Source organism: Ceratosolen solmsi, unplaced genomic scaffold (assembly GCF_000503995.2).
Source record: "Ceratosolen solmsi marchali unplaced genomic scaffold, CerSol_1.0 scaffold56, whole genome shotgun sequence".
NCBI lineage: Eukaryota > Metazoa > Arthropoda > Insecta > Hymenoptera > Agaonidae > Ceratosolen > Ceratosolen solmsi.
This window is the reverse complement of record NW_011948425.1, coordinates 6,681,520-6,699,466: the sequence shown is the minus strand read 5'-3', so window position 1 is coordinate 6,699,466 and position 17,947 is coordinate 6,681,520. Positions and strand designations below refer to the sequence as shown.

Here is a 17,947-nt window from a genome sequence, read left to right as displayed (position 1 = left end):
TTGGCTTTCCTTGGCTCGCTTAGTTATAGCGAGCGATCGGTTCACTCTTTTGGGCGTTACGCGTCGAGTGACCTAATTTTGATTAAAGACTCGCTCGAGGCGCTGCCCCTAATGGACTATGAAGCTATTGGATTTTTGGTCATGGGTCGAGAGCCGGTTGGTTTCGATAATCGCAGTGCATTCATTGGCTTCGTTTTTTCTTCTTCTTTTTGTTTTTGGATAGGCCGATCTCGCGATTGGTCGATTGAGCCGCTGGGGACTCGCAAAAAAGGAACGGCCGCCACATATTTTGAAGCAGCTAGACGGATGTATGTTTGTCGCGGGTGAATTAAATTAGGATAAATTAATCGTGAAACTAGTGTATGTGTCCGCACAGTTCGGGAAGCTACGAAGTTATAAGCGACTCTATTATGTTACGTCGCCACCACATGGTAAAGCAATTTTTCCGTGATATCAATAAGCAAAATAACTGGCTCTTGCAGAATGGAAATTGCACTCGCGTTGCCACGAATTGCGTTTAGACCGTTATTATAGATGTCGCTTTAGCTTGTAAAATTTGTAATATTACGAATCTAGTGGTTGATTATAATACGGTTAGATTGTTATATTGTTTTCACGATTGTATTATACAATCCCTTATACGTGTGGAATCTTGAATTTTAAAACTCGGCTTTTACATTTATCGCTTTCGACTATTTCCCGTTCATATACAAATGCCGCCTGGGTACAAATGTTAGCGATCGAGCTTTTTATTTGCCGACTAGTATCAAAGAAATTTTTTCCGCTAGGACGTTACACCGTGCAGCTTGCAACCCCTAACTTGATTTTACTATAAAATTTATGAATTTAACGTTACTCACGATGCCACTTTATCGTACGTACATACGACGAGCAGAATAAAAAAAAAAGCCTCTTTGTTTAAATAATAATCCTGTTATTCACAATATTATTAAGAGTAATCTATAGCAATTTATAAAATTTACAAATCGAAATTATAGATTTTCATAAAAACTGTTATGAGAAAAAAATCGATTACTCGTAATTAAATTCTGATAAAGTTTTCATTATATAATTATCGCATACTATATATATATATATATATATATATATATATATATAAATCTTAATTTTTTTACAATCATAATATACTAGTTTACACAAATCAAAGGTATTTTAGAATCTCTTAATCACGTGTTTCCGTAATGGCATTATTCGCTACAATTTTATTAAATTGAATGTTATATTCTTAAGGTTCAATGCACCAATAACGAGTTGCAAATTATAAAAGTATTATCCAATCATTTTCAATGATATATTATTATTATTCAAATTCTTTTATCGAATTAAAATTAACGAGTTCCTTAATTTGATATGATGAAATGTTACAATGTACGTACACTTCAATTATTTCGTAATACAAAATAATATATATTTATAATAAATATTAAAATAAATATAAATGCTTATTACAATAAATCTACATTAATGAATTTATGTATATATATATATATATATATATATATATATAATAAACGTTTACAATAAAAAATTTATTTAAAAATATTTTATTCAGCATTACGAAATAATTAATGAAAAACATAATATTTTAGGCATAAATTTCTATGCACACAAACTGGAGAGAAATCGATCCGTTAAAGAGTAGATTTTATAACGATTAGAGTTCATTTAATGTTTTGTTTGAAATTGAGAATTGTAAAGCGATTGCTCATGTAAATAAAGACAAGCAAATGAAAACTTCATAATTAATGATTGACTAAATTCTTTCAAACTATTTATCCTGTCATAAAGTTGCTTATGTTCTCATTCACATTGTGTTGTTTCATTAAGTCGAGGTGACGAATTAAAAAATACATTAAATGTATTTTTACATACATACATACAAAAATACGTTAAATATCTGATTTAACATATATTTTTAATATTTATCATCATATGTCATTTATCACTGTAAGAAACATATTTAGACTTGATAAACTTATGCAATTTGTGTGTACATTTTGTTTTTGTTTTATACGATTTCTTAATTGCATTTTATTTATTGATGCAGTGAATAATTCTCCTCCATTATCAAATGTCTGCCAATTAACATTTAGTCAGTGTACATTATTATATACTAAAAGCAACATTTTATTAACTAAGTAATTATATGACAAAAATATATACGCGAAATAGCTCTGTGATTTCAATATATATTTGTTAATATATAATATATATATATATATATATATATTTATAAACATTTATTCTTTAGAATTGTTTAATTACGAAGTACTTGTTTAAATCATAGTTACATTACCAATTTACCTATTACATTATTCTTAAATTAAACTATTCTTTTCATATTAGATAAATTTACATATGAAAGGAAATTTCATTACACAAAGTAATATTAGGTTATGTACGCGATAAAAAAACTTAATAGAAATCCGTATGTCTATGAATAATTGTATAATTAATAAAACAAAAGAAAATATATACATTATAGTTGTTTGAATAATAATGTATGGGTGACATATATTAATAATATCAAACTGAAATGATATGATATTGTAAATGAAATATTTCATAAAATGATTCTTGAATTAATCGTAATTCATTAGTAACTGAAACTAATATATTTAAACGATTATGTGAATTTAAATCAATAATTGATTATAATACTATAAAATATGAAATATTAGGGTTTGCAGAAAGTAGTTTATATGAATTATTGATAATAATTGATTTGCGATATTTACAAATGCATATTTTAAATAATATTTGCGTAGAAAAACGATGTTACACAATGTGTTTATTGACTTTTAAATTGACAATGCACGAAAAATGTATAATAAGAACGAACATATTTTTTAAAACTTTTTAGATTTGCAAATTTATTACAGCCATTTGCTAAAAGGACCTCCGAAGTCGCAGAAAACTAACAAGAGTCTTTTAGTCTGTAATTGGCCTCTTTATGAATATTTTTAAACATTATTATTAAATAAGATAATAATTCTTATTATTACAATGCAATTTCTAAATAAAGCATTTTTATTATTTCATTAACCTAATTGCTTAATTATTTTTACCTCATCGTCGTAAAATTAGATCGAGTACTAGTTTTTTTATGCAAATTTTTTTATCCAAACGCAAACATAATTAAATTCTTATATTTCTATTGTTTGATTACGCATTAGATATATATAATTTTCCTAATATATTTACATCATTAAAATAGTAATGGATCTTTGTGACACGGTTGAACTTTCTTTTTTGGAATGTATATTAGTAGTATCCTTGAGCAAATATAAAATGATATAAGATATTTTTCTCGTCAACTGCACCCTCTGAATGATGCAACATGCGCCGCCGCAATAATGCATTTCCCTACCTAAATAAAAAAACTATAACTGCGCTTATCAAAGACGGCGCATACTGTTTTTTATCTTGATAAGCTCTGGAACAAAACGACGTCACGCTTTGTCTTTCTATATATTATAAAATAATAGTGTAAAGCCACTTGGATAAATAAGTCGTCTTTTAAATGCTTTTTAAATCCAGAATATCATAATCTCTCGACGATGAAGAAACAGATTCTCGATTACAAACTGTCATTGTGTCGTTAAAGAATTAATTAATTATCATAACCAAGATCATTAATATATGAATATTGTATTTATTTTTAATAATGAGATAATTAAAAAGATCTATGGATCGCTTTGATTCATCGCATTGAATATCCTCAAATTGTTACATCAAGCGATGACAAAAAATATATGTGTAACAACTGAATTAGGATATCATAAGACATAATTATATACTTTCTAATTATTTCTTATTTGAATTATAAAAATTTAAAACTCTAATAATACAATAAAAATTTAAAATCCACAAAAGCATAAATGCATTAAGAAACTTTTATTAACATAATTTAAAATAATGTAGAAAAATTGCAATTTCTTCTCAGAAATTAATAAAAAAATTATTTACAACGCTATTTTTAAATGACATATTTTTTTCTTTTTATAGTCCCGGCAAATTATGTTCTTAAAGTAACAGAATAAATCTGCATGTACTACATGTGTATTGACATCAAAATGAAAATTTTTATGGTTTTTGAAAAGAACATAACTCGAGCTATATACCGTTGTCATATATACAATAGATTTCATAAATATATATTAAGTTTTATGATGATTCCTTGTTTACAAAAATAATGTACATTATTAATAAAAGATGTAGAATATTGTTAAATATTTTGTCCTACGTCATCGGAAATGTAATATTTTTTCTGTAATAAATTCCTAGAGTATATTAATAATAAACTCTTTATTATATAAATTGTAATATATCGATTATTCAATATTCATTAATAAGAAAAGTAGTGACTTATTGTTATATAATGAAAAGTCATCGGTTCATCTTTAATTCTATATTATTTCAAATCTTTCACATATAAGCAAATGCACATGCAAATTAAATTACTTACCTCTTATCGCTTCACTGGCCGTATCGCTCTCACATTTAAATACAAAGTTTTTGTTAAGTAACATTCATTTCAATAATTTCGAAAACAAAAAGAAATATAAAATATTATTCAACGACTATGTTTATCATTTTTATTCAAAAAGAATTCAATTATATGTAGTCATGATTTATTTTTAATAAATTTAAATACACGAGTCATTGATACACAATTGAAAATTGATAACGAAATATTATAAAAAACTTAATTAAGTAATAAGTATAAAATACTTAATTAAGTATTAAGTGATGATCAATATTACAAAATAGGCAATATCAAGCACACACACGTACATAAAATAACTTTTTATATTAGTATAATTGGCCATTATTTGTGCGTGTAGTTCATTCATACACTATTTTATTATAATACATCGCATGCATTTTAGATATTAATGAAGAAAATGATTGACAAATTTATTATAATATATATATATATATATATATATATATATATATATATGCGTGTGCGTGTACGTGTGCGTGCGTGCGTGTGAGTGTGGGTGTATGCCATAAACAAATGATATATAATACCTATAGTGATCATCGTTTCTCTTTAATATTAATAATTGCCATTATTATATTATATCTGTAGTTTAATAACATTAAAATGTAAAACAAATAATATTAATAAATCAATAATTTATGTGAGAAAAGATATTTTCAATTTATTATAATATTCGACAAATAATCGATATGCGTTATAATTAATGATTAATGCTACAAAAAGAAAAAAAGAACATTAATGATTAATGCTACAAAAAGAGAAGAAGAAGAAGAAGAAGAAGAAGAAGAAGAAGAAGAATGAAGCATATTATTTTTTAATTCATTCTATTTCAAAGTTTTACAAAACGCTTATAATTTATCAGAAATAGAAAAAAAATTTTCTCACTCGCAAGCTTTTTATTTGAACAAAATGTATACTTTAATTAATTTTATCATAAAATATCGATACAGAAACGATAGATTCGAACGCACGATAATCGTGTAATCTTACCGCGTTCCGAAATTATTTTCACACCGACGATACTGACAATTGGCTCGTTCACGAGAGAACAGCCAGAGGGAAAACAAAAACTGGTTCGTACAACGAATATATTACATATTTTACAGAATTACGCTTGTTTGGTAGAGGTTATTTTTTTTTCTCTCTTCACTTTTTTTCATTTTTTTCTTCCCTTTTTATATTCTCCAGTCCGCTATCCGAGAAGAAAGAATAGTCAGGATTTTCGTGTAGAAGGTACGGAAGAAATCATATTTAAGGATATTTCTTGGGCGCTTTATAAAGGTGTTCCGGAGAATTGCCGCGTTAGCTCAGTGCACCGCGACACGCCGCTTACTCGTGTATACTTTTATCCCCATATCGTAGGCGGCAATACGTCATCCGCTCCATAAAAATGTAATAGCCCCTTAAATAACCATGCGTGCACCATATTTATGTCGCGTTCTCTTCCGTTCTTCTTCTCTTTCTTTGCCTCGTTGCTGCTCCCTCCATCTACCAACTCCAACTGGCCGACACTGTTTTGTGGTCTCGCGTGTACACATAGTATAACAACACTACATTGTAAACGTAATATTCCTAAAATCTTTTTAATATATTTTTCAAATCGAACATATTCGCTACTGATTATTGCTCATTGCTGTCTTAAGCAAAAAAAAAAAAAAAAAAAAAAAAAAAATAATATATGACATTTTATTGATCCGCGTGCTCGCGCGTACATTGAATTATTTCAAATCGCTCAAATTGCTTTCGAATAACATCACTCTTTGGACTTTCTCCTCAATTTATATGTGCTCATTCATAGATATTCAATAGTTTTTTTCCCTTCAAGGGACTTGTATCAATATGCGTATACGCATACACATATAATGAAAGAGAAAAAAAAAAAACAATTTCCATACTTTTTCAAATGTTACTGCAGTCCAGTAAATTTGAACGCTATTTATGCATAATTATTGCAGAGAATAAGATGATCTGCTGAAATACAATTACAGTTGGAGATAAATTGACTACATTACGGTTCTCGAATTTACGTATTTTATAAAATTTTCTTAAAAGTTAACTGCCTGAAGCAGCGGAAGTCTGGGATTGCGAATATAGAATAAAAATTCCAAAATTCGTACTGGCGGGTACAAGTTGGCACAGTTTAATACACATTATTTAAGCTTTGCTTAAACGCATAAAATGTTAATAACAAGAAGGATAATAATGACGACGACGACGACGACGACGACGACGACGACGACGACGAGGAGGACGACGATAGTGATGACGATGAAGATGATAATAATAATAATAATAATAATAATAATAATAATAATAATAATAATAATAATAACAATAATAATAATAACAATAACAATAATAATGATAATAATAATTATTATAATAATGATAATATGTCATATACCGTATAAAGTAGATTGTAGTGTGCGTGAATGCCCTAATAATAATTACACACATACAAAAATTAAAAATACATAGCCCTTGGAGTACATGGCAAATTGTGCACCGTAAAACAAGCACGTCACAACAAGCATTAATAACGTGCGTAAATTTTATTTACCTCTTATAAAAACATATAATTATATGTATTGTACGTGTATACGGGCTCTCGCGCGTCTTCGCGCACGCCTGTATAATGTGCCTGAAAATAAATTGTATGAACGAAATATGCTAGCGTGGAAAAGTAAGGCGTAGAGTGAAATGTGGGACGGACGGCTTTTCCCGTAATGTCCCGTAAAGGGATGAGAGTATCGGCCGATGTCGAGGACGTACTATAAACAAATACAGCCGAGGTGAAATGAACAAGGAAAGGAACTCGCTTTGGCCGCTGATACGGCCTACGAGACTACTTTCGTCCAATGGCGTCCCATAGCCGCGCAATTATCAATGCAATGGGATGGCACACCGATGCGTATATTATGCACTCGTTAAGATGTCAAGTGCAGCGCGAATTTCGAGCCACTTGGAGCGCAGCGCACACAACGGGCGCCTTAAGCACCGTAGCCCAACGAATTGTCAACATGAGACGCGTTATCGTGATCAGGGCTGTCATCGTCTTCCGGATGGAAGAGCGCGTCGTTCAGGCGCCTCAGTTTACTAAAGAACGCCTTTAGTAATTTTGATTTGGCCTCTTTCGCTGGCGGATGATAAATAAGGACGTGCTGATGAAATGGAGCCTGAAGTTCGATTCTCGGAGATTTATTAGCCTCTTTGTACTGCTGTGTCTTTTCTAATGAAAAAAAAAATAATAAATAAATAAATAAATAAAAACAAGAATGCACACGATGATCGTACGAGGGAACGAGGTTGTTTTTTGTTGTCGAGGATCAAAGTATCACGGTCAGTCGATCAAATAACCGAGTTCCTAATATCGCGATCTTCCTAACGCGAATCAATGCCAAGGGACTGCGAATATTTGGAAAAAGAGCGCGGCCCACTGTCCTTAGTGCGATTATATCGTATGTTTATCTCCATGAAAATTCTAAGCCGAGATTGGTATTGTTTAAATCGTAGTGAAATTGTTAGGAAGGATATGAAAAAAGTATGCGCGCGTAGTTAAACAAGTAGAAAGCGCCGCAGCTGCGCTCAACTTTATGAGTACCACATGCGCTGCTATAAGGCAAGGCAATCAATATAAGCGAACAAGAAAATTGACAGATATTATATTATAATTTATGTATCAGGCCATCTACCACCTCGGCTAATCTACCTCTAAATCAATAATAATTTTTAATAAATAATAAATCATCCAATCAAATACTTTCTCCCGTACGTGTGCACCGGCTGTGCGAGGCCTGCATACTTTATGTTTCTCATATATTAACGTAATTATTAACTGGATAATTTTTCGTTCCGAGTGAGCCGTAAGTGCGAGCATCGGACATTGAGGTTTTTTCAATCACGGCCGTTAACGTTAACGCGCCCCACGGGGCCGCTTAAATTCACGAGAGTAAAAGCGAATTCCAACGAATGAGCGCTATTCCAATAAATCCCCGAGCGAAGCGTATCATCGGTCGAACGCGATCGATGAATCCGCCCATAAGGAACTTGTCCAAATTTTGGAAATTCGGCAATCGGAGTTATCTATAGACGGAGAGAGAGAGAGAGAGAGAGAGAGAGAGAGGGGAGAGAGAGAAAGAGTGAGAATGAGGACGAGCCAAGGGAGGAGCACGGGCCGACTCACCGGATATCTCGCTGTTGTCCCAGTGCTGGTCCTGGCTCGGCCAGGAGGTCGTCGGCGTCCCGGGTAATACGATCTCCGGCTCTTGGTAGTTCCCACGTCCGTGCCAGTCGAGCGAATGGCTCAAGCCGCTGCAAGGCACAACAAGCCGATTAGGGAATGGACGATAAGGAGGCGAGTAACGTTGCGTACCTATGCAGCGACGACAAGTCGATCTCGATCTTGTGGAGCGGGGGCAGGGGCGGGGGAAGGGGCAGAGGCCTCGGCAGTAACAGCGGCAACGGATAGTAGTGCATGTGGTAATGGTGGATCGGATTCGCATGCTTGTGGCTTCCAAATTTCTCCAGGATGTTCATCAGCAGGCGATGTGGCCTTCGGGAGAAATTAATGTGAGCCTTCGACAAGTCGGGCATTAATCGCCGCTACTTCCCCCCCCCCTTACCGTCGAGCGTTCGAATTAATGAGGAATAATTAAGAGCAGTTGGACGTTAAGAATTTTTTCATACAAAACAATTTCACTCAGCGATTTCTTCCAGCTTTCGGTGGACAATTTAATCATTTATGGATTCTGTGACATTTTACATTGAGGAATCCCCAATTATTGCTATTGATTTTTTTTTTTTTTTTTTTTTTTTTTTTTTTTTTTTAAAGCTAATAATGACGCACTGGAAAACCAGTCTATCGGCAGGTCATATTAAAATGTTGAGCGTTGGTTTATTGTCGAATCGATAACATTAATATTGAATATTAATAAATTTATATTAACTTTAGTTTCAGATGATACGTTAGAATGTAGAGTTAATGCAATGACAATAGGATACGTTTTACCGTAATTAACTGACTACATCAATGATTTACGACGTCGCTATATTTGAATGCTGAATAGGTAATCTGTAATTTGTATAGTATAAGCTTTGGAAAATTATTACGCATGTTAATTTCTATTAAATACATCGGCTTTCGAACAAATTTCTTATTCTTCAAATTTTCTTTACTTTCTACGTTTTCTTTTATTAAAAAACAAAAAAAAAATCTAAGTGTGTTTAGAAATTTAAACACTCAACTATGTGGTTACATATATATATATATATATATATATATATATATATATACTTTACAAACCCCAAACTTCTATATTTTATTATTTTGTAGAACCTTGTACGAATCCAGTTGTAATATAACTTTATTTCGGTATGAATAATAACGATAGAGCGGATAATTAAAATTCTCAAAAATATTACACGGAATTTGAAATATTATTATGAAGGAAAATATGTTATAAAACCTTACCTCTTTCTTTATTTAATTGGATAAATTGAAAGATTTGCCGGTTGACTTTGCTGAATAAGCAATATTACGAGTGCATAAATGAGATACTTCGATGACATCGTCAAGACTTTATTACTAACATTTTTTAAACGTCTTTAAAATTATGCAATTATTCTCATATCATTCGATTATTATTTTAATATTTGCGCTGCAATTGGCCAAAGTTACTTCGACAGTGATGTTTGTCTTTTATATTCTGAGGTTATTATTTATGTGCTTTGCTCGCGTTTACTCGTTGTCTTATAACGAAAGCCAGCCAACTTCAAAATTGCCTTAATTATCCAATATATTCTCTCTAATTCAAAATGTTATCGCTCATCAGTTATATTTTCTAATTATAATATGTATAAATAGAAAAATTAAAATTCATGCAAGTCTAATATATTTTTTCTTAAATAAACTGACTGAAACATGCCTAAAAAAATATTCAAGATACAGAGATTTAATTTGTTTATTGTGCCTATTAATGTTGTAGGGTTAAAATAATTTTATTTAATTTAATTTAATTTAATTTAGTTCAACACCATCGAATATCTTAGAATTTATATTTTATAGGGGGAATAAAAATCTAAATCTTTACATGTAGTTATTATTTTTTTTTTTTTTTCGAGTTAAAAATGTAATCGCAATGTCAATTACGCATTTTAATATAAAAAATGTAATGTAGAAATTCATGTAAATAAGAAATTTTTTTTAAACCAATGGCAATAGTGCCTTGAAATATCAATAGAAACTTTAATTCAAATATCACAATTCATGAAAATGATATCGAAACATTAAAATGCAATAGGAAGATTAAAATAACCTTACACATTTCTAACATATACCATCACAATTATGATATTTTATGACAATTATAATATTAGTCAAATTTATAGATTCATATTGGAGATTAATAGATGTACTGTATATTTAGATTTGAAAAAGTATTTTAAAGCCATAGTTATTATCAAAAATGTTGAGCTTAAAATGGCAAAATATAATATTCAAAAGAATAGGCAATAATTTAGTATTTAATATTGCTTGGTTAAAGAAAAATAATAAAATGTCTAATATGCTTTATGCGTCATTAATAATTAGATATTCTATAATGCAGAAAAATGATACGAAATTGCGAATTTTGCTATTAATATTAATAAACGAAAGACACATCTTATCAAAATAATCTCAGAATTATCTGCTATTTTGATAAATGAATGACATTCATTAAGTTGCTTCAGAAAATCTGAAATCGTAAATCCTGGTTTAAAGTCCGTTTGCTCATGGGCTTAAAATAAGTTAAAATACAGACGTTCCGAAAGACGGTAATAATTAAGCCAGTATAAAAATGTACTGGTAAAATGATTAAATGGTAAAATTAATATTTAATGTAGGAAAGGAGCCATTCGCCCGTTTCGTGCAATCTGCCATGTCTGTGCGTGTTTCGATGGAATTAGATGGCCAGGTGGCGGCGAGGATGGGGGAGCAACAGAGAGAGAGAGAGAGATAGAGAGATAGATAGAGAGTTAGATAGATAGAGAGATAGAGAGATAGAGAGTTAGATAGATAGAGAGATAGAGAGATAGAGAGTTAGATAGATAGAGAGATAGAGAGATAGAGAGTTAGATAGATAGAGAGATAGAGAGATAGAGAGTTAGATAGATAGAGAGATAGAGAGATAGAGAGTTAGATAGATAGAGAGAGAAAGAGAGAGAGAGAGAGAGAGATAGTGTGATAGGGTGGGATAGGGAACGAGGGGGTCAGGGGGCAAGAGGAAGGGAGAGTGTGATTTAATCCTTCGATAAATGGCGTGGTAAACCGGCGCGAGTGCGGAGTGGCGGCGGATCTGTTCGAAAATTAATTCGCCATTAGCAGCAACAAAATCGGCCTTGGCAGGCGTATATATAGAACACATAATTTATAATCCCTCGAACATAATTCTCGGTCGATTATGAAGCGTCCTCCCCCCCCCCCCCCCCGCACACCCACACGCGCACTCGCGCCTCATTATGCACAAACTCAAAGTACCCCATAACCAACTGCTAGAAATTAGAATTTTAGACGGACCAGTGAATGCGCCTGAATCACAATCGTTCGGGTGCCCGTTGCGCACCAGCCGCTTTTTATAAAGAAACACGTTAAAATTTAGCTAAGATGTGTATTTATTTCATCGTAAAGCCATCGTGCTTTGACCCATTCGGCGTATCTCCGAATTTTATCCTCCTCGAGCGTACTTCACGTGTAACTGTGTAACTGTTCGAGTTTACCAAAAGCCAATGGATTATAATTCGAGCAAAAATTAATGGATCCGGAAAAATCAGAATCTATTAACATAGCGATAAACAATTTAATCATCCGTTTGGTAAAGATTTGTATATCACGAAGATTATAGATTACGATAAGCAACGTTAAATTTCTAAATATCGAATACGGTATGTGAGAAAAATTATTATTGAATAACGAAGGATTGAGATTTAATTATTGGATAAGTAGTAAAGAGGAAATAGGCCCCAGCGCGCTTTTATTACTGTTACTTCTACTTTTTTCCCCGTTATTATCTCTCTAAACAAAATTACATCATATTGTACAAGAGATATAATATTTATCACCACAATTTTAATTTATAGCTCTTCAAAACTATACAGTGCCACTAAAATAATTTTATTAATTTATTAATAATAATTTAATACAAATTCTATGGCTACATTATGCCAAGTACTGAAATTACATAAATAATTTATATTAAATATTCCATTTGGAAATACCGTAAGCGAGCATACGCGTGCCATTTTCTAATTTTATATAGTAATTCATTATTCAAACAACCAATATATTCTATTAGGTTTTTAGAACAAACCTGAATGTCTCATTGAAAATAAACATATTTGAATAATAATGTTGCATCTCGATATGAAATATACATTTACTAGAAATGATTTTTCCAGTAAAGATTGAGAAATGAATCAAGTAAATATAAATAGTCTGCATTACTACAAAGTTCCTTCGACTCGCAATAGCTCGCAAATATGTGATTGAGATAAACAATTAACAAAGTCCAAGAGTAAATCTATTAATCAAAAATATATTCTAATCGCTAACTTATTTATATTCTCTTTTAAAAAAATTTCAATAATATCGTACTGTTTATCAATTGTTCGAAAATGCAATTCACACGACTCGAATGGGTAAAATTGATAATAATTTAATAATTTTCCATTTATTGAATGATGAAAATTGACCGACATCTACAAAGTTCGATATTTACAATAAAATAAAACAAATTATAAGCTGGGATTACAAATATATATTTTAATTATAGAAAAATAACTAGACAATACGCAAACATTAGGAAAATCATAGCTGAACTAAAAGAATATTCAAGAATAGACATTATTACAAACAATTTTTTTTTTTTTTTTTTTTTTTTTTTTTTTTCTTTTTTTTTTTCTTTTTTTTTTTTTTCTTTAACTTATTCGTATTAGTGAGTGTATTGAATATTTGAAAATGTATAAAAATGATAAAATACATGGAGCTCCAAAGTTTATACCTGATATTTATAATCAAGCAAGACTTACTGCGAGGACTAAGTAATAATATGTTTTTCTAAATTTACAATATTTCTAGATTAAATTATATATGATTACGTAAAAAGGAGGAAGTACGAGGAGAAGGACACGCAACTTTACTTGCCAGGGAATCGAACACGGGAACTTCCGTTTCTACGGCGGATGCTGACCCCAACTATACTTACCGATAAATAATTACTTATTTATTCAAGTCGTCCTTATAACATGTAAATGTAATGTAAAATCAGACACGTGTCTCTTGTCACATACGTGACAATGGTAAAAGCTGCATTTTGAAAAAGAAATTCTAAACTAATATTAGAAACTAACATTCACTTCGACTGTTTATTTATACTTTCTAAATATTTACTAAGAATAATAAAAATAAATATGAGTCCAAAGGTTTATTCGTTCATTCATTCGCCATAAATTTGTGTACATTGATCTATTCGATCAGATCTCTCTTCCATACGGACAAAATCTTTACAAATTTAACCGATTTATAATTTAAAAGACAAATTATAGACTGACAAAATGAATATGCAATTCCATTTAGTTCTCCATTTTTAACATTATGTGCTATTTATTAAAAATTCAAGGCAATAAAATAAACATTTGAAATTTCAGAGAACACTTTTTTTTTATAAAACTTTAATTATTAGAATTTCTAGGAATACGACGCCATGAATGTTATATTTTTTTTCTTTCTTTTTTTTTACAATTTGCAATAAAACACTAGAAAAAATAGAGCTTTAATTCTTGTATTCTCATTGATAAAATAAATTATGGAAATATAACTTTTACGATATTAATAGTATATATGTATTGGTAAATATTTTTATAAATAAGAAATATTAATAAGATAATATTAATCAAGTTGTACAAACTGCTTTAAATAATTAAATTATATTTATACGTATATTTTTTATAGAAAATTTTATTGTATTATAAATAGATATGATTAGAATCGAATTAAATTACCGATTGCGAAAGTTAATGAGTCAATTTATTAGTTCTATCAATTAGTTTCGTAGTCGGGGGGGGGGGGGGAAAAAGAATTATTAGCCGAAGAAATTTATTGGAGAAAAAACTTTTTTTTTGTCTTAAAGAAATGTAATATACTAAAGGGTATCATCGTTCAATTAATCAGAATCGAAAATATGAAATGTTATTATTCAGTAGATATTTCTTGAAATTGTAACTTTTACAAAAGAAATACTATTGTAAGACTCGTTAAAAAGACAAAAAGAAAAAATCAATATATTCTGATGAATCATTTAAGGTTGATTTGAATAATAATTTTCAAGACATTACACTTTATTATATACTACTTTATATAAAAAAATTAAATAAATAGTTGCAAAGTTTAATAATAAATTAGTATTTCGACTGTATAAAATGATATTTAAAATACTTAAATTCGCTTTTGATTATAAATAATGTACGCATATGTGTACTTATACAGAGTATTTAAAAGTAAATTTTACAAGTCTATCGATTTTTTCAAACATTAATTATTCATTTATACGCATATATGTGTACCTAGATAAATTATATATGAATTGCATGTGTATTGAAAATAGTCGATATAGTTGTAAAATTTACTATTATATTACCGGAAATTAATTTTTTTTAATTTTTTGAAAATAATAATGATTTTATCTATTATAGTATTATAAGATTGTTTAATTTTTCGTCGTATTGTCGAATATACTGTGTTAGTGATTATATTTGTATAGGAAACATCAACGTTATGTCGATATTGTACTTATATACCATTGCGAGAAAAAAAAAAGTAATATTTTATTTTTATAACATTAAAAAGGTTAGTAAGAGTAAGTATTTTGGCAATTAACAAGTATTTAAACAATCGTGTAAAACAATATGATTGTTTAAAATAACTTTTTTTTTTATTATAATCCTCAAATTCTACAAAATTTCATGATGAATATTTAAGTTGTCTTTTTTTTAATCTCGAAAAGTTGAATTATTTTCGTGCTAATGAAAGTGGGAGAAACTTGTTAACTTTTTTTAAAAAAAAAAAAAAAAAAAAAAAAAAAAATGTAATTATAAATATACTTTTTTATGTAAATAAAGTACGATGGATATTCGCAATATTTATATTGTTAATAGATCTTGCGGTATAAATCGAATTACAGGGTCGTTTGGTTAATTAGCGGTAGGTGACGATTAAAAATAATAAAAAATAAGAATTTCAGCTCGTCGAATGTTCGCAGTAAAAAATTATCGTTTAGAATATTCTTTCGAACGATATAGAGTTAATTAATTTTCTTAAAAATTTATCTCCCCCTTTCCCCTCCCCATCACCGCTAAAACTTTCACCAAAATGATGAATATTTAATTCTTTCTGTTTTCTTTCTTTTTTTGTTTTGGTCAGTGCTCGGGATTATATATATTAGGCTGCCTTCGATCAACCACCATTCAATCATCCTCTCTCCGTTATCTAGCACTATAATTAAAATTAAAGGAAGGAAAATAAATCTAGGATGGGCTTGCATTAGCATTTGTATGAATTAGCACTTTGGAAAAGTAGGGCAGTGAACTATTAAAAGTGACGTATAATCACGCGCCCTGAGCACTTGATTCGCCGCTTAATGAACAACTTAATAAGCCCCGTTGAGAATGTGGTCGCCGATTTTAAAAAGCCAAACGAAAGCCGTACAAAGCCCCGCCCGCCATGTCGTCTTACACTAATAATTCAATAGACAATAAATCAATACTCACGAGTGAAAAAACAAGCCTTCGGTAGTCGCACTAAAAAGGAGAAGCATCAGGTAGCAGCAGAGAAGCTGCAAAAGAAATGAAGCAAAGCGAGTACCATCATTGTCTGCGTCACTGAGGCGCTGCTCGCGCGTTACGTGTGTGAGCGTGTTTTAGGGCGAGTGTGCGCGTGTGCGTGTGTGGGTGCGTGAGCGCGAGGTCTCGCGGTGGTTGCTGTTGTTTTTGGAGACGTTCGTGTAGGTGTGCTTGCGCGCGCAGGTAAAACGAAGCGGAGCGTTGGCTTTTAGGCGAACGTCCGGATTTATTACACTTGTCGGTGGGCATGTCCTCATGTTGACGTTCTCGGCTGCCTAGGATGCTAGCGACGACGAGGATGTCCCAGTTCCCTGATCTCCTAATGCCACCACGTGCAAATGCATAACAAACTGAGCCCCACGAGGTAGCGAGTTCGCTTTATAACCGATCGCCCTCTCGACTAGCTCTCCTCTTCCTCTCGCGCGACTTCCCCCACGCCCGCCTCCTAGACCCCACCCCCCATGGTCAATCGCACTTTCCGTTTGACCCGTGTCTCCTGTCCCGGACGTCGATCTCCGAATGACCGGCCAGCAGCCGCGTCTTACGTATAAGAGGCCGACGAGGTTTGCCGGCTGTTAGTTTATCCCCGACGGATCTTCCACGGGATCTCTCACTCTCACTCTCACACTCTCTCTCTCTCACTCTCTCTCTCTCTCTCTCTCTCTCTCTCTCTCTCTCTCTCTCCCGCTGTCCGTCTGTCTGTCGAGCCGAGGTCATTGTCGTTCGGGCGAGTCATTCGGTGCACTTGGACTTTGCGAGAGTGCGGCTGCCGCCGATCTTACGGAAATTCTCCTCCAAGTGACTCGGCTCGTTTGACACTCGTCTTAGGTCGTCGGCTGGCATGTTCTGCCCACACCGGTGCACTCATGTTTAATGCCGTGGTTGGCCAAGTTATAACGTATGGCGTGGCAATAATGTTTAAAGCGCTTGGATTTTCGTGTTCGCGATGTTTATGAGAGTCTTGAAAGGGTTCCCCGTGCGAAGTGGTGCTACGGAAATTGCTGCGTTTCGAGAACTTTTGATTATTGGTAACGGTAGTTGGTTGGTTGGTTGGTTGGTTGGTTGGTTGGTTGGTTGGTTGGTTGATTGGTTGGTTGATTGGTTGATTGGTTGATTGGTTGATTGGTTGATTGGTTGATTGGTTGATTGGTTGATTGGTTGATTGGTTGATTGGTTGATTGGTTGATTGGTTGATTGGTTGATTGGTTGATTGGTTGATTGGTTGATTGGTTGATTGGTTGATTGGTTGATTGGTTGATTGGTTGATTGGTTGATTGGTTGATTGGTTGATTGGTTGATTGGTTGATTGGTTGATTGGTTGATTGGTTGATTGGTTGATTGGTTGATTGGTTGATTGGTTGATTGGTTGATTGGTTGATTGGTTGATTGGTTGATTGGTTGATTGGTTGATTGGTTGATTGGTTGATTGGTTGATTGGTTGATTGGTTGATTGGTTGATTGGTTGATTGGTTGATTGGTTGATTGGTTGATTGGTTGATTGGTTGATTGGTTGATTGGTTGATTGGTTGATTGGTTGATTGGTTG

General features: G+C 31.9%; 1 protein-coding gene across 2 annotated transcripts; it reads right to left on the bottom strand.

The window, feature by feature from the left end:
* Positions 1-7,506: 7,506 nt before the first annotated feature.
* On the bottom strand, positions 7,507-16,876 carry LOC105362985 (uncharacterized). 2 transcript variants are annotated; one of them, XM_011500551.1, is made up of 5 exons: positions 16,636-16,870; positions 16,331-16,395; positions 8,904-9,083; positions 8,715-8,842; positions 7,507-7,760 (listed from the first exon to the last, which is right to left on the bottom strand). In XM_011500551.1, exons 1-5 carry the CDS (start codon positions 16,657-16,659, stop codon positions 7,522-7,524), a joined length of 636 nt encoding a protein of 211 aa, XP_011498853.1. In that variant the 5' UTR covers positions 16,660-16,870; the 3' UTR covers positions 7,507-7,521. The 2 variants fall into 2 exon arrangements, with proteins under 2 accessions (XP_011498853.1, XP_011498854.1); XM_011500552.1 differs by lacking the exon at positions 16,331-16,395 and having other exon boundaries at positions 16,636-16,876.
* Between the last annotated feature and the right edge of the window lie 1,071 nt (positions 16,877-17,947).